This window comes from Pelodiscus sinensis, chromosome 1, assembly GCF_052426305.1.
Source record: "Pelodiscus sinensis isolate ZL-2025 chromosome 1, ASM5242630v1, whole genome shotgun sequence".
Lineage (NCBI taxonomy): Eukaryota > Metazoa > Chordata > Testudines > Trionychidae > Pelodiscus > Pelodiscus sinensis.
Genome location: NC_143052.1, coordinates 141,948,981 through 141,973,946, shown reverse-complemented (window position 1 = coordinate 141,973,946; position 24,966 = coordinate 141,948,981). Strand labels below are relative to the sequence as shown.

The following is a 24,966-nucleotide window of genomic DNA, read 5'->3' as shown; positions in this document are numbered from 1 at the left end:
ACACGCCACGTGGATCCGGGCCTGGTTCAGTTGGGCATTAAATTGGTCCCTGCTGGGATCCAGGTGACTAGCCATGTCCCACACAATGCACAGTGGCATCTCCACTTCCCCAATGGCAAGTTCACGGCGGAGGGAAAAATGTTCCTGACTCCAGCTTGCAGTACAGGCTAGAGTTTCTGAACACTCAGGGTACGTCTAAACTACATGCCTCCGTCGACGGAGGCATGTAGATTAGCCAGATCGGCAGAGGGAAATGAAGCCGCGATTAAAATAATCGCGGCTTCATTTAAATTTAAATGGCTGCCCCGCTCTGCCGATCAGCTGTTTGTCGGCAGATCGGGGCAGTCTGGACGCGACGCGCCGACAAGGAAGCCTTTCTTGATCGGCACAGGTAAACCTGGTTTCACGAGGCATACCTGTGCCGATCAAGAAAGGCTTCTTTGTCGGCGCGTCGCGTCCAGACTGCCCCGATCTGCCGACAAACAGCTGATCGGCAGAGCGGGGCAGCCATTTAAATTTAAATGAAGCCGCGATTATTTTAATCGCGGCTTCATTTCCCTCTGCCGATCTGGCTAATCTACATGCCTCCGTCGACGGAGGCATGTAGTTTAGACGTACCCTCAGGCATTGTGTGCTCTGCCTGACCACCCAACAAAAATGTCTGTAGTGTCTCCAGTGGTCAACAATGGCCTGCAGCACCATTGAAAACTAGCCCTTTTAATTGATGTACTGGGCTGCTCAATGTTCCAGTGTGTGGATCGGGATGTGAGTTCCATCAACGGCTCTTCCGCTGTTCAGCTTTTTATGAGAGAGAGTAATCACTCTTTCTAAAAAGCGCATCTCTTTTTTGACACACTTTTGTGTGTGGATGAGCTCTTTCGCAAGAAGTTTTTGTGGACGATCTCTTGGGCAAGACCTATTTTCAATAAAACCAGTAATCTCATTCCTATCCTTTAATTCTTTCTGAATTGAATCCCAAACCAGCTTTTCTACATAGGATTGATGTAAAGCTAATTATATTATTATTAATCAGGTCATCCCTGTTGCACTTATTGTATATTAGCACAATATTAGGAATTTTCCAGCCTTCTGGAATTTCCCCAATATTCCAAGTTTTATCAAAATTGAACATTACTTCTTTTAGAATACTTGGGTGAAGTTATCTGGCCTTGCTGCTTCTATGTTTATCACCAGTTTAATATATTTTTTAGTCACTAGGAGATTGTAAGGCATTTCAACTTATGATATGACTATGACATTTTTTTTTAATCCAAATGTGTTTTTATTGAGAGATTAGGGAAGGGGTGAAGAGAGGGGTTGTGGCTTTCCAAAACTGAACAAAATATATATATTGAGTATGTCTGCCTTTTGTACATCATTGTTAACAATTTACCGTCTCCATCTAGTGTAACTGAAATAATTTGGAATAGCGCAAACAGAATATTTTTGAAAAATAATGGGGCTTGTTTTCAAAAGATCCACAAATCCACAAGCCAATATTTGCCTACTATTATATTCACTGAATACTAATTAACCAAGTCCATTCTTAATAATATTGGAAACATCGCTCAGTGCTCTTGCTGGTAACGGTGTCCTGATTGTTTTTGAAGGTGGAACTTCTGATCTGAGGCTGTTCAATGGAAGCAACCTATGTAATGGGATAGTGAAGATGAAACATAATGGTCAGTGGATGAAGCTATGTTTTCCTGCCTCTCACGCTGAAGTAGTTTGCCAAAATTTGGGATGTGGATTTGTCCTTGATATCCATAATGCTGCCTATTTTGGAGATGATTCCAGGCCATACTTGATAGTAGGAAATGAAAGCATGAATACAAATTCAACATGCTCTCACCCTTTCTCTGCTGGAGTGACCTGCTTAGGTAAGTAATCAGCCATTCTGCTACTTGAGTATATCCAGCCCAGAATAATTTCTTACTGGAAGAGACAGATTTATTTGGATTCTAGAAAAGGTGAATGAGCATAGGTCCATCCAAAACAAAATGCTGGTCCCCTTGCTTGAGGGAGGTACCATAAAGCCGATAAAACAACTGAGTACATGGGACAGACAAATGCAAAACCAAGAAGGGAGCAAAGGTGCTGGAAGTTACAGAATTAGCTGGTGCAATAAGATACAGTACTCCTAGTATCTTAGGCCGAGGGAGGCAGGTATAGTATGTGATCCTGTGTGGGTGGAAGAGGAAAGTTATTAGTTATTACATAAGGGTTAAATTTGTGAATTTTACTTGCTACCTAATTCTATCAGTCCATTCTAGCCTAGCATAGGCATTTCTGTGGCACCTATAATTGAAGCAACTATATACTGCTTCTCCTACTCCTACATTGCTAGGTCACAAAGGGCCAGGATAGATTTTTTCTGCCCAATCCTTTCCCATATTAGTTCATACAAATTAATTCAAAGTTGAGCACACATATTTGAGCTTATCTTCTGATGTCTTTCTGAGACACATGGTAAGTGAGGTAACATCTGTTACTGGACAAACTTCCATTGGTGGATGTGTCACACAGCTATGGGCATGACATTGTCCCAGGTGGGGCGAGGTGGACAACCTCGCCCCTATTGCATTTATCCCCACCCTTTTATCTCCCCAACCAGAGACTTTGGAGGAAGGCAGGAATAAAGGTAATCTGCTCCTTCTGTATAGTCACCTTGTAGGAGTCCTATAGGCAGGGCCACATAGTTCAATAATCACTACATGACCCCATGGTCACAGTCTATAATTCACCCCTATCAACTGGTTAGTACAGTTCAATAGCCAACACATGATCTGATGGTCACAGTCTATAACTTACCCCTATTGGCAGGGAGGTACAGCTCAATAGTTCACACCTGACCCAATGGTCAGAGTTTAATCGTGAGGGAGTAGATAGTGAACAGGTTTACATCCCCCTACAAAGGGGTCCTGCCCTCCCACTCTATCGGACCCTAGCCCAGGGACCTGATAGTGGCTTACTCTTGCCACTGAGTCAGCAGGAAAATCCTAACTGCAACACGCTGACTCCTCAACAGTGGCTCACTCACGTGGTAGCCATTGCCACTCCTGGAATGCTTCCTGCTTCCCCAGGTCTTGGCTCACTAGTGAGTCTCTGTTTCACCACCTCTCTTTCTGCATTCTGGTCTCCAGCCTGGGGGGCAGTATCCTGGTCTTTAGGTAGTTGCTGGGGCTTACTGGGAGCTGGCTCAGCACATCGTCTACTTCTGGTGGCCAGCCCCAACTGAGGGCCAAGTATGCCCAGTAAGATACAGGGAGTGTGGCCTCTGTGGCTCTCAGGGCTGAGTTAACCTCTTTCTGTTCAGTGTGGGGGGAGTTTACCCCATCACAGGATAGTACAAATTTTTGAGTTTCACAAAGCTCTTCGTCGTGTCTGGGGCAGGTAATCATGATGTGCATCTAGACCTAAAAACTTGTTCCAATTAGCATTTTGCTAATTTGAACTAGCATGTCCACACTGAGTGGACCCTGAACCGAGGTTAAGGATGGCCGGAAGCAGTGCCAGCAGGGCATCAGATTAGGACTTAGAGCGTGGAGATGCTGTCTCAGGCTAGCCGAGGGCTGCGCTTAAAGGGACCTGACTCCCACCCCGGACAGACAGTTCTCAGGGGTTTCCCACTTGCAAAGCAGTCCTGGCTTGGAGTGCCCTGAGTGCCCACACTTGGCACATCACAGCACTCGGCTATCAGCCCGGCTGCACTTGCCACAGGCTGCCATCCGGGAGGGTGTCAATCGGGGGGCTGCAGGAGAGCTTCCACTCCGAGGAGCCTGCAGAGCCAGCCCAGTCCTCCTCATCAGGGGCTCGTACCCCATTCCTCCCTCACCTCCTTCCACTTACCACTCCCTAGCCCCCCTTCCTGATGTACAAAATAAAGGACACGTGTGTTCAAAAATAGAAACTCTCTTTATTGAACAAAACTCGGGGAGACTGGGAAAAGGAGGTGGGAGAGGGGAAGAGAGAGGGTGGGAGAGGGGAGGGCAACTAAAATGATTTGGGGTTTGGAACAGGTCCCATATGAAGAGAGGCTAAAGAGACTGGGACTTCTCAGCTTAGAAAAGAGGAGACTGAGGGGGGATATGATAGAGATCTATAAAAGCATGAGTGGTGTGGAGAGAGTGCATAAAGAAAAGTTCTTCATTAGTTCCCATAATAGAAGGACTAGAGGACACCAAATGAAATGAATGGGTAGCAGGCTTCAAACTAATAACAGAAAGTTCTTCTTCACAAAGCAAATAATCAACCTGTGGGACTCCTTGCTGCAGGAGGCTGTGAAGGCTAGAACTATAACAGTTTAAAGAGAAGTTAGATAAAGTGATGGAGGTTGGGTCCATGGAGTGGTATTAACCAGGGGGTAGAAATGGTGTCCCTAGCCTCTGTTTGTGGAAGGATGGAGATGGATGGCACGAGACAAATGGCTTGGTCATTGTTTCGGTCCATCCCCTCCAGGGTCCCTAGTGTTGGCCGCTGTCGGCAAACAGGCTACTGGGCTAGATAGACCTTTGGTCTGACCCAGTACGGCCATTCTAGGCTCAGGGTCGGGGGTCTCACTGGACCACCCTGATTTTCATGCAAACCTGCTCCTGGGTGGCCAGGCTGGCAGCTATCCTGCCATAGACGGCCACTTTCCTGTGCCTAGTGCGCACGTCATGGATGAGGTCCACGATCTCCGCACTAGACCAGGCGGGCACCTGCCTCTTGTGGACCCGGGGAGGCTCCCGGGAGCTGCCAGCCTGGTCCCGAGAAGAAGCAGAGGGCTGGGTGGCAGCGGGTAGATGGTTCGTGCCGTGCCAGGTGCAGGGTCTGCTGGCTGGGTGCTGGCAGGCTTGCACCTGGCACGGGCACTGTAGCCAGCCCGTGCTGCTTTAAGGGCTCCGGGACCGGGAGGGGGGCAGACGAGTTTCCCTGGTGGTGCCCAGAGTGGCCACCAGGGAAAGTTGGAGAAGGCTAGCCTCCCACTAGTTCGAATTAAGTGGCTACACAGCCCTTAATGCGAACTACTTAATTCGAACTATGCGTTAGTCCTCGTGAAATGAGGTTTACCTAGTTCAAATTAAGCGCTCCACTAGTTCGAATTAAGTTCGAACTAGCAGTTTGTATGTGTAGCGCCTATCAAAGTTAATTCGAACTAACTTCTGTTAGTTCGAATTAACTTTGTAGTGTAGACATACCCTGACAGATGTTGCTATATTTATCTAAATTTTAAGCATAAACTAGGCCTAAGTGATCCTGTTCTGATGAAGTCTCCTTCCTCAAGGTGATGCCGTCAGTCCTAGTAAACATACACTTTTGACTCAATCACCTTCTCTACTTCCTGTAATAAGTGAAAAAGAGAATGGGGGAAGAGCCAGTTTTCCTTTTTACCTCTTTCATCCTGCTACCCTGAGTCTACTCCTGCCTTTGCCTGGGTTAGATAAAAGCATTATTCTATTGATAAGTATGGTGCTTATTCCTGGAGTTGACCCTGACCCTTTGTGCTCTTTGTGCAGAGGTGCACGGCTGGGATCTGGGAACCCTTTCCTAACCTGGGGAGTCCCCCTTATGCCTGGCAAGCACTTGCCATATCCTTCAAATGCAACAAAACATCCCAGTGCCTGACTTCATTTTTCTACCAGTTTCGGAAAATAAACTGGCTCTTTCTTACCAGAGATTCCAAAAGGCAAGTACTCACAGGCTAGGTCTAGACTATGGGGCTTTATCAGAAAAAGCTATGCAATTTGCGTAGCTTTTTCCGGTTGCTTTTGTAGAAGAGGCTTTTCCAGCATTTGTCGCAGTCTCGATGAGGCCAAATGGCAGAAAAGCCTCCTCTTTCGGCAGAGCCATTATGCCTCATGAAACTAGGTATACAGGACTCCCCAAAAGAGCGCATTTGTTCTTCCGCGAAAAAAAGAAGAGCAAACACGTTCCTTGGATGTGGTGGGGTTTTTGTGGGATATCTCTGATATCCCACAAAAACCCCATAGTCTAGACATAGTACCAGATGAATCTGGTTAAGATGGAGTGGGTGGGTATGCTCATTATTGAGAGCCCCTGTCTTCTGAACTGGACCAAACTGGGGTTTTTGGCAGAAGATCACTTCCACCCTCCCCCTCTGGCCATCTGGCTACTTTTTTTTTATCAGCTAAATTGTGCGACTTAGGCATTTATCTGCATGGACATGCTACAATCTCTTTGGGGGTGTGAGCAAAGCTGCTTTCTTTTTTACAGTGGTGGTGAGTCTGGCCTGTTCTTTGGCCAGTGTAGAGGAAGAAAAGGGCATTCCCTTTGCCCTCCCCTTTTTTGACAATATATGTCCCTGGAAGAACATAGAGGAAGTCCAGGAATTGCATCTGTATCTGGCCATCATACTTTCTTCCCCTTACCTCTGCAGCTGTGCAAAGGCCAATTAAAATCTGATCCTGTGTGTGTTCTACTAATGCAGCCTGCAGTAATGACAGATGTTCATTCATGTGTATGTTAACAACAGAGGGCAAACACCCATCTGGCCTGACAGAGACAAGCAGGAGAGGGAACTCATCCCTTTTTGTTGAATCAACAGATACCAATTAAACCCTGGGAAGAAGTGACAATCATTTTAGCATGGAACTTTGCTATGGATTTGTCTTCAGATCAATCCACTGGTGGTTTATTTATCATGTCTGTTTGACCTGATAAATTGATCTCTGGGTGCTCTCCCATCAACTCCAGTTCTCTACCAGCACAAGATGAGTAGTTGAAATCAATGTGCGAGCAGCCTTTACCAATCTTACTGCACAGAAATCATGGTGATAAGTACATCAACTTCAGCTATGCTAGTTGCATTGCTGAAGTTGTGTAGGTTAGATTGACAGTAGATAGTGATGTAGTGTAGACTAGCCCTAAAAAGTAGAGGCTATTGAACTTTCACCTGATACGGGAGACTAGATATACTGATTTTTATAGGGTCAGTCCCAGTGTTCCCTCTAACATTTTCTTTCCTTGGTCAGCTTGCATGTTTGCATAGATGTAGATGTAAATATAGATATAGCTATAAATATAGATATATTAAAATAAATATATATGTAACACTCCATAGGTGTGGAAGAAAATATATTAAAACAAGGGATATTTAACAAAGAACAATGCTTATGATGTTTATTTAATATGAAAACAAATAGAAAGAAAATTGGAGTACATATATCATTATCTTTTCTAACAACTCATGCTAACCTACCAAAATGCATATTATCCACAAAAGTGTCACCACAGGCTGCTGTACCTGGCCCATTTTTTTCACCTGTTATTGCCAGAGATTATTTTAGAACATTGAATATGCTTCCAAAGCCATAATCTATTGACATTTGCTTAATATATTTGTCAAATGCTATTTGATCAGCTCCATTTATAGCAATAATAAAGATGTGGCTCAGTTGCTCTGTCCAGTAATTCTGTCCTGTTTCTTTTTGAAGGTTCGTTTGATGGCCTGAAACTGGTCAATGGAAGTAACCACTGTGCTGGCAAAGCGATAAGTACATTTGGTACACTGATCTTCACTCTGTGTTATACTGTTTCACCTGTGAAACATACTGCAGTACTTTGCAGAGAGCTGGGATGTGGTTCTGTAGTGAGTGTCCATAGTGCTGCCCATTTTGGAGAAGATTCCACACCATACTGGTTGATAGGAGATATTTGTCAAGGTAGTGAGATGGCATCCTTGGATTGCACACGGCCAGCCTGGAATATAACCTCAACATGCTCTCACCTTTTCCATGCTGGAGTGACCTGCTCAGGTAAGACATCAGCCATCCTCCTTCTTGCCATCAGAGAAAAGATACCAAATACAGACTTTGTTCCTTTCCTGCAAACTAATGTAGAAGTAGGTAAATATGATCAACACTTGAAAGTTTTACTCTAGTGCTATCTGAGCAAATCCATGGGCAGTTCCCAGTCTGATGTCTTTAGAGTCCCTTTTATTAACTTTACTGCAGTTGTTGCAATACCACATTTTATATTTTTCCTCTTACAAATTTTGAATTTATTATGTCCACACCAGAGAAATTATCAGTATTTAATAAGCTGTTTTATCTAGACAAATAAACTATGTCTATCACCATGACTTTAGAGTGCCTATACTGGAAATCCATAAAATCCTGTTGAGTGATAAGGTTTTAAAAGGAAACAGACTCCAAGTTTTCTCTGTGCAGCCCTGAGAAAGGTCCAAAAGTGTCAGACAATCAGGGATTTTAATGGCAGAGAGTTGTCAGATCCAACTAAAGTACCATGCAAAATATTTTCCTACTAAAATCTTATCTCATCTTAAGCAACTCGCCTCATAGTGCTTCTATCACCTCTCATAGTGTTCATTCAACTCATGATCACTCAGGCTTTCAGAAAATCGTTAACCCCCAGAGTGAAATTAAGAACCTGATTCTTCAGTGTCTGGCATGGCAAAGGGAATTTGGTAAAATGCTACCAAACCACAAGTCCCTCTCTCAGATTGGCCTGGCATTACGCATTCATATTGTACTCATGGAGCACAGGTATAGATGGCAAAAGCTACACTGGAGGGGGGAATTAAGCCCTTAATCTTCAGCTCTTGGCTCATGCTCCTTGTTTTTCTTCTATTCTTGCTTTGTCTCCTTTCTTCACACTCTCCCCCCATGATATTTTTACTCTCATTTTCTGTAACATTCTGAGGTGCAATCCAGACCAGTTAGGGGCCTTATAATGCCTTGCTGCAGTAGCTCCCATCTGGGCTGCTCACAAATAGCCCACTAGCATTCAGGTCACACCCTGACTGTCTGTGTGAGACTTCAGCTTGCCAGCCACACTTGGGATACATCTAAATTATACCCATCTATCAGCAGAGGGATGTAAATTAGACATATCGAAAGTGCAAATGAAGCCGGGATTTAAATATCCTGTGCTTCATTTGCATAATGGCAGCTGCTGCTTTTTTCAAAATGGGGCTTTTAAAAAAAACCCAGCAGTTTGCATGGAGCATTTTCGACAGACATGCCCCATTTTAAAAGATCCTGCACTCTTGTCGAAAATGCCCTGTCCAAACTGGCGGGTTATTTTTTGAAAAGCCCCATTTCGAGTAAAGCGGTGGCCACCATTATGCAAATGAAGCACGGGATATTTAAATCCCGGCTTCATTTGCACTTTTGATACATCTAATTTACATCCCTCTGCCGACAGAGGTGTAGTTTAGACGTAGCCTTGGTTAAGCTCTGAGTTTTCTTAGCCTTGGTCATTGCAGAAGGGTGACCCCAACCTACTCCCAGTCTCGGATTTTCCCCAAAATGTATATTCTGTCCTATCCAGCCATCTCCTGGACAGACCATACTACTAGAGCCATTGTTCCTTTAAAAGAACTTGCCACCTTAAATGGAGATACCCAAGCAATTTAACTTAAGTGGATTGAATTAGTTTCAATTAAAGAATAAAACAAGTTTATTTAATTACAGAGAGCTGGATTTTAAATTAACACAATTAATCACAGAATCATAGAACACTAGAACTGGAAGGTACCTTGAGACAACATCAAGTCCAGTCCCCTGCTCTCATGGCAGGACCAAGCACTTTCTGATCATCCCTGACAGATGCCTATCTAACGGATCTTGAATATCTCCAGAGACAGAGATTCCACAACCTCCCTAGGCAATTTATTCCTGTGTTTAACTACCCTGACAGGTAGGAAGTTTTTCCTAATGTCCAACTAAACCTCCCTTGTTGCAATTTATGCCCATTGCTTCTTGTCCTATCATCAGAGGCCAAAGAGAACAATTTTTCCTCCTTCCTCCTTGTAACACCCTTTTGGATACTTGAAAACAGCTGTCATGTCCCCTCTCAGCCTTCTCTTTTCCAAACTAAACAAGCCCAATTCTTTCAGTCTTCCTTCATAGGTCATGTTTATAGACCTTTAATCATTTTTGTTGAGCCTTACCTGACCTTAATTTCTCCATGTCTTTCTTGAAATGTAGTTCCCAGAACTGGACACAATACTCCAACTGAGGCCTAGTTAGCACAGAATAGAGTGCAAGAATGACTGCTCGTGTCTTGTTCACAACACTACTGTTAATGCATCCCAGAATCGTGGTGGGTTGTTTTTTTTACAACAGCATCACACTGTTGACTCATTTTTAGCTTGTTGTCCGCTATGACCCTAGATCCCTTTCTGCAGTACTCCTTCCTAGACAGTCACTTCCCATTCTGTATGTGTAAAACTGATTTCTCCCTCCTAAATGGAGTACTTTTCATTTGTCCTTATTAAACTTCATCCTGTTTACCTCAGACCATTTCTCCAGTTTGTACAGATCATTTAAAATTATGACCTTATCCTTCAACCCCTCCTGGCTTGGTATCATCTGCAAACTTAATAAGCGTACTCTCTATGCCAATATCTGAATCATTGATGAAGATATTGAACAGAACTGGTCCCACAACAGACCCCTGCAGAAAGCTACTTGTTATGCCCTTCCAGCTTGTGAACTATTAATAACTTCTCAGAACAGTTATCCAGCCAGTTATGCACCCAGCTTACAGTAGTCCCATCTAGATTGTATTTCTCTAGTTTATTGATAATGTCATGCGTGACTGCCTCAAATGCTTTACTGAAGTCTAGGTATGCCCTGTCCACCACTTCTCCCTTATCCACAATACTTGTTATACTATCAAAGAAAGCTATCAGATTGATTTGGCATGATTTGTTCTTTACAAATCTATGCTGGCTGTTCCCTATCACCTTACCACCTTCCAAGTGTTTACAGATGAATTCCTTAATTACTTGCTCCATTATCTTCCCTGGTACAGAAGTTAAACTTACTGGTCTATAGTTTCCTGGGTTGTTCTTATTTCCCTTTTTATAGATGGGCACTAAATTTGCCCTTTTCCAGTCTTCTGGAATCTGTCTCAAGTTAAAGGTTAGAATTGGCTAAAAGAAAAATAAAGAAAAAATACTTCCAAGTGCCTAACTTAGCAAACTATATTTGACCTGCAGGCAGGCTTGAAAACCTAATGAGGAGGGCTTTAAACTAGTTTTGTTGGGGGATGGTGACCAAAACCTTGAGAGGAGTGGGAAAGTCAGATACTGGGAAGAAATGCAAAGAGGAATGAGCATCAAAGGTGGATCCCTGATTCGAATACAGAGGGTAGGGCGATCAACTGGTTATCTAAGGTGTTTGTACACCAATGCCAGAAGCCTGGGTAACAAACAGGAAGAATTGGAGGCCCTGGCCCAGTGCAAGAACTATGATTTGATTGGGATAACAGAGACTTGGTGGGATGACTCACATGATTGGAGCACTGTTATGGAAGGGTATAAACTGTTCAGGAAGAACAGGCAGGGAAGAAAAGGAGGAGGAGTTGTATGTAAGAGAGCAGTATGATTGCTCAGAACTCCAGTATATAGAGGGAGAAAAGCCCGTTGAGAGTCCATGGGTCAAGTTTAGAGGTGTAGCCAACAGCAGTGATGTTGTGGTTGGTGTCTGCTACAGGCCGCCGAATCAGGTGGATGAGGTAGATGAGGCTTTCTTCGGACAACTGAGAGAAGTTTCCAGATCGCAGGCCCTGGTTCTTGTGGGGAACTTTAATCACCTTGACATCTGTTGGGAGACCAATACGGCAGTACACAGACAATCCAGGAAGTTTTTGGAGAATGTTGGGAATAACTTCTTGGTACAAGTGCCAAAGGATCCGACCAGGGGCCATGCACAGCCTGACCTTCTGCTCACAAACAGGGAGGAACTAATAGGGGAAGCAGAGGTGGGTGACAACCTGGGAAGCAGTGATCATGAGATGGTAGATTTCAGGATCCTGACCAAAGGAAGAAAAGAGAGTAGTAAAATACACACCTTGGACTTCAGAAAAGCAGACTCTAACTCCCCCAGAGACCTGATGGGCAGAATCCCCTGGGATGCTAACATGAAGGGGAAAGGAGCCCAGGAGAGCTGGCAGTATTTTAAAGAAGCCTTATTGAAGGCTCAGAAAGAAACCATCCCAATGCGTAGCAAGAGAAGCAAATATGATAGGAGACTGGATTGGCTTACAGGGGAAATTCTTGGCTTACAGGGGAACTTAAGCATAAAAAGGAAGCTTACAAAAAGTGGAAACTGGGACAAATGACCAGGGAGGGGTTTAAATGTATAGCTTGAGAATGCAGGGGGGTTATCAGGAAGGCGAAAGCACAATTGGAATTGTGACTGGCAAAGAATGTGAAGGATAACAAGAAAGGTTTCTACAGGCATGTTAGCAATTAGCAGTAAGATGGATAGGCAGCTGGCTGGAAGGTCGGGCCCAGCGGGTAGTGATCAAAGGCTCGATGTCAGGATGGCAGTCGGTTTCTAGCGGAGTGCCCTAAGGTTCGGTTCTGGGACTGGTTTTGTTCAGCATCTTTATTAATGACCTGGATGAGGTGATGGATTTGCACCCTCAGCAAGTTTGCGTATGACACTAAGCTGGGGGGAGAGGTAGATACGCTTAAGGGCAGAGATAGGGTCCAGAGTGACTTAGACAAATTGGAGGATTGGGCCACAAGAAATCTGATGAGGTTGAACAAGGACAAGTGCAGAGTCCTGCACCTGGGCCGGAAGAATCCCAAGCATTGTTACAGGCTGGGGACAAACTGGCTAAGTAGCAGTTCTGTAGAAAAAGACCTGGGGATTACAGTGGATGAGAAGCTGGACATGAGTCAACAGTGTGCCCCATGTAGCCAGGAAGGCTAATGGCATACTAGGTTGCATTAAGAGGAGCATTGCCAGTCGATCCAGAGATGTGATTATTCCTCTTTACTCGACTCTGGTGAGGCCACATCTGGAGTATTGTGTCCAGTTCTGGGCCCCCAATTATAGGAAGAATGTGGATGCATTGGAGAGGATCTAGTGGAGGGCGACCAAAATGATTAGGGGGCTGGAGCATGTGACCTATGAGGAGAGGCTGAGGGAGTTGGGTCTATTTAGTCTGCAGAAGAGAAGAGTGAGGGGGGATTTGATAGCAGCCTTCAACTTCCTGAAGGGAGGTTCCAAAGAGGCTGGAGAAAGGCTGTTCACAGTAGAGATGGCTGGCAGAATAAGGAGCAATGGTCTCAAGTTGCGGTGGGAGAGGTCCACATTGGATATTAGGAAAAACTGTTTCCATAGGAGGGTGGTGAAGCACTGGAATGGGTTACCTAGGGAGGTGGTGGAGTCTCCATCCCTCGGCTTGACAAAGCCCTGGCTGGGTTAATTTAATTAGGATTGGTCCTGTCTTGGGTAGAGGGCTGGATTTGATGGCCTTCTAAGGTCTTTTCAGGCTCTATGGTTCTATGATTCTATATCAAGTTTTTACCACATCCTTCTATTACAAGGGCAGGCAAAATCTGACCCATAGGGTAGATACGGCTTGTCATTGTCCCATGGTCCAGTGAGAGCCCTGGGCAGGATCCCTATCTGTCACACCTCTGCACACTGCTCAAAGTGGCTGGCTCTGGGGGCTATGTGCTCTCTGAATGGTGTGTACTGGGGGAAGGGGGGGTTTCACATGCTGCCCCCACTCTCAAGCACAATCTCACAGCTCCCATTGGATGGAAACTGGGGCATGTGATATGCACTTAGCCAGGGCTGGCCTCACCATGAGGCGAACGGAGGCAGCCGCCATGGGTGCCAGACTGTGGGGCTGTGCCACTAGGACCCAGAGTGTAGAAAACTGTGTCTGCTGCTGGTGCATATGTAAGTAGCAGAGCAGCCCCATGAGAGGAGTAGAACAGGAAGAAGGCAGAATTGAGACCTTTCAAAGTGTTGGCCCAAGTGAGGGGGCATGGGGGCATCATTTGAGCTCCCTGCCTCAGGTGCCAAAATGTTGTGGGCCAGCCCTGCACTTAGCCACCATAGCTGGCTGATTCGAGCAGCATGCGGTGGTACAGCAGGCAGAGAAGCTGCCTTCACATCCTGCTGGGTTGCTGGTTTAGAGCTGATAAGATAAGTGCCTCCTGGTCAGAGCCTGCACCTGGCATCCCAGGTCCTTCTGCAGCCCAACTTTCTGTCCCAGGTCACAAGCCAAAATTTCTGCAGCCCCCTCTGCACTCCTGCCCCAAGTCACAATCTGTTCCCAGACTCTGCATCCCCTCCCTCTTCCCTTCTGGAATATCTGGAAAGCAACTGGGACACTATACATGCTAGCCTTAAATAAATAAATAGAATAGAATAAAACATCCCCCCGTGTACACTTGGGGGAAGGAGTGCTCTTCTCTGTAAAGGGAGTTCTCTAGGTAAAAGAGGAGTAAAAACGGGACCCTTGTGGTAAGTGGCTGTCTGGAGTGTGTGTTTGTGTGTGGGGGAGTTATTTGCTGTGTGCTGAACTTGTGTTTGTCTGTTTGGTTGGTTTGTTTGTTTGTTTGAAGGAGCTTCTAAAAGGTTTGAAATCTAGAAGCCTCTGTTAATTGGCTGAGCCTCAGTCAGGGGGAGGGGCTACCAGAGCTATATAAGCCTGTGACTCAGCGACCAGGGAGCTTGCGAACAGGAACAGCTAACAGGGAGTTTGGAGAGGGAGGTTAGAGGGCACTAGTGACTTCTGACCTTCTTTAAAACATAACTCTTATAATAATCTATATTCCAGAGGTTTAGAAAGAATCCCAGTTTATACTTAAACTTATTTATTAGAAAAATGGAGACAGAAACCCAGCAGCAGAGTGGGGGCTATCCTGTTTATTGTGTCGAGTGTAACATGTATGATTACCTGCCCTGTGGGCGGGTGGCATATGTGTGCACCCGTTGCAAGGAGCTCCTGACCCTCAGAGACCGAGTTAGGGCTTCGGAGGCCATGGTGGCTGAACTGGAGGAGCTAAGGGAGGTAGAGAGATATGCTGATGAAACTTTCCGGGAAGGTGTAGTACTGTCCAACCTCCAGTCTGAGAGCCCCAGTGCTCTCAAGGAGGATGAAAGTCTCAAGGGAACAGAGCATTCCTGGAGGCCAAAGTTAGGCTGCTAGGAAAGAAACTGAAATCCAGGACCTCTATGGTGGCATTCTCGGAAATGCTTCCAGTTCCACGCGCAGGGCCAGGTAGGCAGGCAGAGCTTCAGAGTCTCAGTGCGTGGATGAGACGATGGTGTAGGGAAGAGGGGTAAGAGATGGGGGAAAGCCGATTGATGCAGAGATGCACATAAATCGGAGGGAGACTTCTCTTAGAGGAGAATCCATTGATAGAGATTCTCTAAACTATAGTCAGAAAGAGAAGAGGGGAGAGGACAAACCATAGGCCAGAGCAGACAAACAACCGCATATAAAAAAGCGACGAGGAGTCCTATGGCACCTTATAGACTAACTGAAGTGTAGGAGCATAAGCTTTCATGGGCAAAGACCCACTTCGTCAGATGCATGTACAGGCAGTCCCCGAGTTACGCTGATCCGACTTATGTCGGATCCACAGTTACGAACGGGGATTTTCTCGCCCCGGACGACGGGAGCGGCGGGACGCCCGGTCCCGCCGCCCGCATCCTCCGGGGCGAGAAAAGCTGCTCTGGAAGCGCCGCGGTCCCGCCCGGGTCCTCCATGGCTTTTCTCAGCGTCTCCCTGGTCTGCAGACAAGGGAGACGCTGAGCAAAGCGGCGGAGGACCCGGGCCGGACCCGCAGCGCTGATCTGGAAGATCGAAGTGTGGGTATCGTGTGGGTATCGCAGTTTACAGAATGCTTGTTGAAGATCTTGTAGGTGTAGGTCAACCCCTCAGACAGAGACCTACACCTACAGGATCTTCAACAAGTATTCTGTAAACTGCGATACCCACACGAGGAAGTGAGGAGACAGATTGACAGAGCCAGACGTGTACCCAGAAGCCTCCTGCTATGGGACAAGCCCAAGAAAGAAACCAACAGAACACCACTGGCCATCACCTACAGTCCCCAGCTAAAACCTCTCCAACGCATCATTAGTGATCTACAACCCATCCTGGACAATGATCCCTCGCTTTCACAGGCCTTGGGAGGTAGGCTGGTCCTTGCCCACAGATAACCCGCCAACCTGAAGCATATTCTCACCAGCAACTACACACCGCACCATAATAACTCGAACTCAGGAACCAATCCTTGCAACAAACCTCAGTGCCAACTCTGCCCACATATATACACCAGCAACACCATCACAGGACCTAACCAGATCAGCCATACTGTCACTGGTACATTCTCCTGCACATCTACCAACGTAATATATGCCATCATGTGCCAACAATGCCCCACTGCTATATACATCGGCCAAACTGGACAGTCCCTACGTAAAAGAATCAATGGACACAAATCTGATATTAGGAATGGCAACATACAAAAACCTGTAGGGGAACACTTCAATCTTCCTGGACACACAATTACAGATCTAAAAGTAGCCATCCTGCAGCAAAAAAACTTCAGGACCAGACTTCAAAGAGAAACTGCTGAGGTACAGTTCATCTTTAAGTTTGACACAATCAACTCTGGATTAAACAAAGACTGTGAATGGCTTGCTAACTACAAAAGCAGCTTCTGCTCTCTTGGAATTCACACCTCCAGATCAGCTGCTAGAAGTGGGCCTCATCCTCCTTGATTGGATCCACCTCGTCATCTCCAGCCTGATCCTGGCCTGCATATTTATACTTGCCTCTGGAAATTTCCACTACATGCATCTGACGAAGTGGGTCTTTGCCCACGAAAGCTTATGCTCCTACACTTCAGTTAGTCTATAAGGTGCCACAGGACTCCTCGTCGCTTTTGCAGATTCAGACTAACACGGCTACCCCTCTGATACTTAACCGCATATAAAGGAATCCAATGCATCAGGGAAGGGCAGACAAATAAGCAGCGGAAAATTTTTAAAGTGCTTCTACACAAATGCTAGGAGTCTGACTAATAAGATGGGTGAACTAGAGTACCTAGTATTAAATGAGGAGATTGACAGAATAGGCATCACTGAAACCTGGTGGAATGAAGAAAATCTGTGGGACACAATCATACCGGGATATAAAATATATCGAAAGGATAGAGCAGGCCAGGTGGGTGGCAGAGTGGCACTATATGTGAAAGATAATGTAGAATCAAATGAAATAAAAATATTAAGTGAATCAACATGTTCAATAGAATCGCTATGGATAGTAATTCCATGTTCCAATAATAAGAAATTAGCAGTAGGAATATATTACCGACCACCTGACCAGGACAGCGATACTGACATTGAAATGCTGAGGGAGATTAAAGAGGCTACCAAAATAAAGAACTCTATAATAATGGGGGATTTTAATTACCCCCATGTTGACTGGATACATGTCACCTCAGGAAGAGAAGCGGAGATAAAAATTCTCAATGGCTTAAATGACTGCTTCTTGGAGCAGCCGGTGCAGGAACCCACAAGGGGAGAGGCAATTCTCGATTTAGTCCTGAGTGGAGCGCAGGATCAGGTCCAGGAAATAACCGTTACAGGACTGCTTGGGAATAGTGACCATAATATAATAACATTTAACATTCCTCTGGTGGGAAGAACACCTCAGCAGTCCTGCACCCTGGCATTTAATTTCAAAAAGGGGAATTACACAAAAATGAGGAGGTTAGTTAAACAAATTAAAAGGCACAGTGACTAGAGCCAAATCCCTGCAAGCTGCATGGAAACTTTTTAAAGACACCATAATAGAGGCCCAACTTAAATGTATACCCCAAATTAAAAAACATAGCAAGAGACCTAAAAAAGAGTCACCGTGGCTTAATCACCATGTAAAAGAAGCAGTGAGGGACAAAAAGGTATCTTTTAAGAAGTGGAAGTCTAATCCTAGTGAGATAAATAGAAAGGAACATAAACACTGTGAAATCAAGTGTAAAAATGTAATAAAAAAAAGCAAAAAAAGAAAAGCAAAAAAAGATTTTGAGGAACAGCTAGCCAAAAACTCAAAAAGAAATAACAAAATGTTTTTTAAGTACATTAGAAGCAGGAAGCCTGCTAAAAAAACAGTGGGTCCCCTAGATGATCGAACTATAAAAGGAGCAATCAAGGATGATAAAGCCATTGTGGAGAAACTAAGTGATTTCTTTGCTTCAGTCTTCACGGCTGAGGATGTTGGGGAGATTCCCAAATCAGCACCGTACTTTGTGGGTGATGAATCTGAGGAACTGTCCCGGATTGAAGTGTCATTAGAGGAGGTTTTGGAACAAATAGAAAAACTTAATGTTAACAAATCTCCGGGACCGGATGGCATTCATCCAAGAGTTCTAAAAGAACTCAAATGGGAAATTGCTGAGCTATTATCTGTGGTTTGTAACCTATAGTTTAAATCGGCTTCCGTACCTAATGACTGGAAGGTAGCCAACGTGACACCAATATTTAAAAAGGGCTCTAGAGGCGATCTGGGCAACTACAGTCTAACTTCAGTACCGGGCAAATTAGTTGAAACAATAGTAAAGAATAAAATTGTGAAGCATGTAGAAGAACATAACTTGTTGGACAAAAGTCAACATGGTTTCTGTAAAGGGAAATCCTGTCTTACTAATCTATTAGAGTTCTTTGAAGGGGTTAACAAAAATGCGGACAAGGGGGATTCAGTAGATATAGTATGCTTTGATTTTCAGAAAGCCTTTGACAAGGTCCCTCGCCAAAGGCTCTTGTGTAAATTACATGGCCATGGGATAAGAGGAAAGGTTCTTTCATGGATTGAGAACTGGTTAAAAGACAGGAAACAAAGGGTAGGAATAAATGGTAAATTTTCAGATTGGAGAGGGGTAACTAGTGGTGTCCCCCAAGGGTCTGTCCTGGGACCAATCCTTTTCAACTTATTCATAAATGATCTGGAGAAAGGGGTAAGCAGTGAAGTGGTAAAGTTTGCAGATGATACCAAACTGTATAGGATAGTCGAGACAGAAGCAGACTGTGAGGGACGCCAAGAAGATCTCACCAAACTGAGTGATTGGGCAACAAAATGGCAAATGAAATGTAATGTGGATAAGTGTAAAGTAATGCACATCGGGAAAAATAACCCCAACTATACGTACAGTATGATGGGAGCTAATTTGGCTACGACAAATCAGGAAAGAGATCTTGGAGTTATCGTGGACAGTTCTCTGAAAACTTCCACACAGTGTGCAGCGGCGGTCAAAAAGGCAAATAGGATGCTAGGAATTATTAAGAAAGGGATAGAAAATAAGACCCGGAATATCTTACTGCCCCTGTATAAAACTATGGTACGCCCACATCTTGAATACCGTGTACAGATGTGGTCTCCTCTCCTCAAAAAAGATATTTTGGCCTTGGAAAGGGTTTAGAAAAGGTCAACTAAAATGATTAGGGGTTTGGAATGGGTCCCATATGAGGAGAGGTTAAAGAGACTGGGACTTTTCAGTTTAGAAAAGAGGAGCCTTGGGGGGAATATGATAGAGGTATATAAAATCATGAGTGGTGTGGAGAGGGCCGATAAAAAAAGTTATTTATTAGTACCCTAAATAGAAGAACTAGAGGACACCAAATGAAATTAATGGGGAGCAGGTTTAAAACTAATAAAAGAAAGTTCTTCTTCACACAGCGTGTAGTCAACTTGTGGAACTCCTTGCCAGAGAAGGCTGTGAAGGCTAGGACTATAACAGAGTTTAAAGAGAAGCTTGATAATTTCATGGAGGGTAGGTGCATAAAAGGCTATTAGCCAGGGGATAAAATGGTGTCCTTGGCCTTTGTTTGTCAGAGGCTGGAGAGGATGGCAGAGGACAAATCACTTGATCATTGTCTTCGGTCCACCCTCTCTGGGGCACCTGGTGCTGACCACTGTCAGCAGACAGGCTACTGGGCTAGATGGACCTTTGGTCTGACCCAGTACGGCCGTTCTTATGTTCTTATGCATGGATACAAAAATGTGGCTCTGCATCCAATCTGTATCCACCAGGCTCAACTCATCATTCAATCTGCAATCCTGAGTTTACTTGCATCCTTACAGCAAACCATCTGTAGGGGAGGAGGGTGAGAGCACAGGTGAGTGAGGAAGGAGCAGGGTTATGCAGGAAAGAAGCAGGTAGCACAAAAGTAGGGGTTGAGTTTAAGAGGCAGCAGGGACCCAGAGCTGGATTGCTACGGGTCAGTGTTCACCAGGCAGAGAGGGAAGGGAGCCGGGCAAGACTGGCATTTGTCCCCTCCGGTAGAGAGATTTAGGATAGAGCTTGTTGTGTCCTTTTCCTGCCAGCATTAATTGCATAGTTTGATTCAAAGTATAATAAATTGAATTTGGGTGCCATCCACACTGCAGGAAGTCAGAGGAAGCACACTCTTTCTTCGACTTCCCTTATTCCTCAAGGAGCAAGACTACAAGTATCGATGGGCGTGCCCTCTCAGTTTGAATTCACGTGTCTTCACTAGACTTGCTAATTCAAAAACCAGTAGATTGACTGGGCAGCGTTAATTTTCTCTGTAATGTAGCCATAGCCACAGAGACAGGCCCTGGAGGATGGGTATCACTTCACTCTCCAGCTATGTCTACACTACAGCGTTATTCCAAAATAACAAAGACCATGTCTATACTAGGGATGTTAAATATCAGTTAGTTAAATAGTCAAGTAACCTCATGAATTCTTATCAATTACTCAGCTATTCTATAGTCCCCGGGGGTAGTGCCTACAGCCAGTGCACTCTGGCCCCACTCTCAAGGAACCCCTGCTACTCTGCACTGCTGCCTCTGTGTCAAAGGCAGTAGCATGGGTGCTAGGTGGGAGCTGGTCTGTGGGGGAAACCAGTTTGAAAACCTCACAGACTGGCTGCCTGTTGCCCCACACTGCTGCCTGCTGCCTCTGATAGGGTTGAGCTCCCGGACCTGGCATGGGCCAGAACTGAGCCGGGCTGCCGGCCTGGTTCCTAATACACTTTAAATGCAGAGCCACAGCGGGGTTAGGTCATGGACCCCACATGAGCCAGGACTGAACTGGGCTGCTGGCCAGGCTGCCAAAAAAATTTACTGGCAAGGTGTGTGTGTGAGAGGGGAGGGAATGCATGTAATCTATAGCATTAACCTATAAGCTTTTGCTTATCTGTTAATTGGTTAATCAATTACACTATTTCATATCTAATCTACACAGTGAGCCCATTATTTCAAAATTATTTCAAAATAACGGGTTTCTTATTCTGACTCCTGTAACCCTTATTTAATGAGGAGTAAGGGGAGTAGAGGGAAGAGTGTTCTTCCTTTGACCTCCTGCTATGTAGACAGTGCCAAAAACTGAGTTTAGCTATTTTGACTTAAGCTACACAATTGATGTAGCTCAAGTTGCGTAGCTTAATTATACTTTATCCCTGCTGTGTAGACATGCTCTCCTTGAGCAGTAACTTTGTGAACTGGGGCAGCTAGCAGGGAATTTCAAGAGGGAGTTCTCCAGGTAAAGGAGGAGCAAGTATGGCACCCTTGAGATAAGTGGCTCTCTGTAGTGTGTGATTGTGTTTGGGGGTTACTTGCTAATTGCCTGAAAGAAACTGTGTTGAGCTTGTGTATGTCTGTCTGTTTGTAGATTCAAGTGCTAAGCTATTTGTTTGAAGGGCTGTGTGCTGTGCCTGGAAGTTGGAGGCTGTGAACTTCTTAACAAGGATTTGAAATCTAGAACCCTCTGTTTGCTGGTTGAGCCTTAGCCAAGGGGCGGGGCTATCAGGAGGGCCAGGACTTTATAAAGCCTGTGACTAAGTGACCAGGGAGCTTTGCGAACAGGGGCAGCTAACAGGGAGTTTCAAGAGGGAGTTCTGAAGGGGAGTTAGAAGTGGTAGAGGTACACTTGCCATTTTTTAAAACTTTTAAACTAAACAAACAAAACTTCCTGGTTTAAATACAAACCCTATCAATAACCTAAGTAGCTGTAGGAGAGAATGCAGGCAGAAGCCCAGCAACAGAGTGAGGGCTATCCTGTTTATTGCACTCAATGTAGCATGTATTATTACCTGCTCTTTGGACAGTTGGTGATGTGTACATTCGGTGCAAGGAGCTCCTGGCCCTCAAAGACCGTGTATGGGCTTTGGAGGCCAGGGAGTCTGAACTGGAGGAGCTAAGGGAGGCTGAAAAGTATGTAAATGAGGCTTTCTAGGACACTGTAGAACTCTCCCACCTCCAGTCAGAGAGCCCTTATATAGCTGAGGATGAAAGACTCAGGGAAGGAGAACAGTCAACTGGAGCAGAGGGAAATGATCCCATAATTGGGACCCTCCTTCCAGAGGATGTTAGGGTATCCTCTCACACTGAAGATACCTCTCTGGGGGAGGGAACTTCACTCGTTAGGAAAAGGCAGGTGTTAGTAATGGGGGATTTGATCATTAGAAACATAGATAGCTGACACTGTGATGATGGGGAGAGCTTTATGGTGACTTTTCTGCCTTGTGCAAAGGATGCAGCTCTCTTGAGGCATCTAGATAGACTTATGTGTAGTGCTGGGGAGGAGCCAGTGGTCGTGGTATATGTAGATACCAATAACATAGGGGAGGGTAGAAGAGAGGTTCTGGAGGCCAAATTTAAGCTACTAGGAAAGAGACTGAAATCCAGGATCTCTATGGTGGCATTCTCTGAAGTGCTTCCAGTTCCACACGCAGGCCAGGTAGACAGGCAGAGCTTCAGAGTCTCAATGCGTGGATGAGGCGATGGTGTAGAGAGGAGGGTTTAGATTTATTAGGAACTGGGGAAACGTTTGGGATAGGGGGAGCCTGTACAGGAAGGATGGGCTCCAGCTAAATCAAAATGGAACCAGACTGCTGGCACTTAACATTAAAAAGGTCATAGAGCAGGTTTTAAACTAAGCACTGGGAGAAAGCTAACAGGTGTGGAGGAGCACATGGATCAGACAGAGACATCTATTGGGGGAGGTTCTATTAATAGAGATGCTCTATGTTCTAGTCAGGAGGAGAGGAGGGATGTATGGGTCGGATCAAATGAGGCACAATCAAATGAAAAAGAGTCTAACACATCGAGAAATGGCAGACAGATAAATAGCAACAAATTAAAGTTCTTAAACACAAACACTAGACGTAAATTTAGTAAAATGGGTGAACTGGAGTGCCTAGTTTTAAAGGAGGCTATTGATATAATAGGCATCACAGAAACTTGGTGGAATGAGGACAATCAATGGGACTCGGTCATACCAGGCTTCAAAGTATATTGGAAGGACAGAGCAGGTCATGCTGGTGGGGAAGTGGCACTGTACATGAAAGAAAATGTAGAATCAAATGAAGTAAAAATCTTAAATGAGCCCAAATGTTCCATAGACTCTCTGTGGATAGTAATTACATGCTCCAATAATAAGAATATTGCTGACCACCTGATCAGGACAGTGGTAGTGACTATGAAATGCTAAGGGAGATTAGAGAGGCTATCAAATTTAAAAACTCCGTCATAATGGGGGATTTCAACTATCCCCATATTGACTGGGTACATGTCACCTCAGGACAGGATGCAAAGATAAAATTTCTTGATACATTAAAGTGACTGCTTATTGGAGCAGCTGGTTCTGGAATCCACAAGGGGAGAAGCTATTCTTTATTTAGTCCTAAGTGGAGTGCAGGATCTGGTTCAAAAGGTAAATATAACTGGACCACTTGGAAATAGTGATTATAACGTAATAAAATTTAACATCCCTGTGGTGGGAAAAACACCTCAGCAGCCCAACACTGTGGCATTTAATTATAGAAACACAAAAATGAGGAAGTTAGCTAAACAGAAATTAAAAGGTACAGTGACAATAGTAAAATCTCTGCAAGATGTATGGAAACTTTTCTAAGACACCATAATAGAGGCCCAACTTAAATATATACCTCAAATTAAAAAACACCGTAAGTGAACCAAAAAAAGTGCCACCGTGGCTTAACCAGGTAAAAGAAGCAGTAATAGATAAAAAGTTACCTTTTCAAAAGTGAGGAAAGTTACCTTTTCCTAGTGAGGAAAATAGAAAGGACCATGAATTTTGTCAAATTAAGTGTAAAAATCATATATATAGTAGCCCAGTGTCTGTGCGTCTGTAACGCTGACACTGATGCCGACGTACACAGCTATGCCTCCTAGCCATGTACAGCAGCGCTCCGCCCCCCTTCCCCTCCCTCCCTGGCAGTTTGGCTGAATGCTGCGCCGCTCAGCTGTGTCCTGGCAGGGGGAGCAAGGGCCGCCCTGCGTCCTGTTGAGTGGCGCTCCCGCCGAGGGCCAGCTAAGTGGCGCTGGCGCTGTGCTGCTTAGCTGAGTCCCACCTCGCCCCACCCCCTTTCCCCTCCCCCTCCGTGGCACACTGCGCTGCTCCCAGCTGAGCGGCGCTCCTGCCGGATTCCGCTTGCCGCCCTGGCCCGCTGAGTGGCACTTCCACTTGCTCCCCCACCGGGACCCAGCTGAGCAGTGCAGCGCCGCTCAGCTGGCCCCCAGCAGGAGTGCCACTCAGCGGGCTGGGGCGGCAAGCGGCCTTTTGGGGTCCACGCTCCCAACGCATGGGGAGCGCGGACCCCAAAGGGTCGCTTGCCACCGCTTGCTCCCCTGCCAGGGCCCGGCGGGAGTGCCGCCCAGCTGGGAGCAGTGCAGTGCGCCACGGAGGGGCAGGGAGGGGAAAGGGGGTGGGGTGAAGTGCCACGCAGGGAGGGGAAGGGGGGAGGGCTGGCTGCAAGGGGGGTGGGAAGCAGAGCTGGAGGGGGGGTCGGGGGCTGTAGGGGAAGATGGGGGGCCCCGGAGGAAGGGGGAGGGAAACAGTGCTGGTGGGAGGGCATCCGGGGGGGCAGTGGGGCTGGCCGGCAGGAAGAGGGGGTGGGAAGCAGAGCTGGGGGGGGATCGGGGGCTGTGGGGCTGGATGGGAGGAGGGGGGTAGGAAACAGACCTGGCAAGGGGGGGTGCAGCCACAGGGCGCTTGCCACCGCTTGCTCCCCTACCGGGGCCCAGCTGAGCACCGCTCAGGTGGGTCCAGTGGGACAGGAAGGGGGGTGGGGCGGTGATGTACATGGCCAGGGGGTGGGGCTGTGTACGTCACCGCCCCCCCTTCCTCCTCCTGCCGTGGCGCTGAGTGGTGCGCCCCTCATCTGGGCCACCGTGGGGGGGGGGCGG

At 45.9% G+C, this 24,966-nt stretch overlaps 1 protein-coding gene across 1 annotated transcript in view; it reads left to right on the top strand.

The window, feature by feature from the left end:
• The first annotated feature begins 671 nt into the window (after window positions 1-671).
• LOC102448849 (scavenger receptor cysteine-rich domain-containing protein SCART1-like) overlaps window positions 672-24,966 on the top strand; it is a 68,213-nt gene continuing 43,918 nt past the window's right edge. Inside the window, exons 1-2 of the mRNA XM_089771799.1 lie at window positions 672-1,880; window positions 7,437-7,757. Coding sequence (XP_089627925.1) covers window positions 1,670-1,880; window positions 7,437-7,757 — 532 coding nt within the window. The 5' untranslated portion in view covers window positions 672-1,669. The remainder of the gene's footprint in view (window positions 1,881-7,436; window positions 7,758-24,966) is intronic.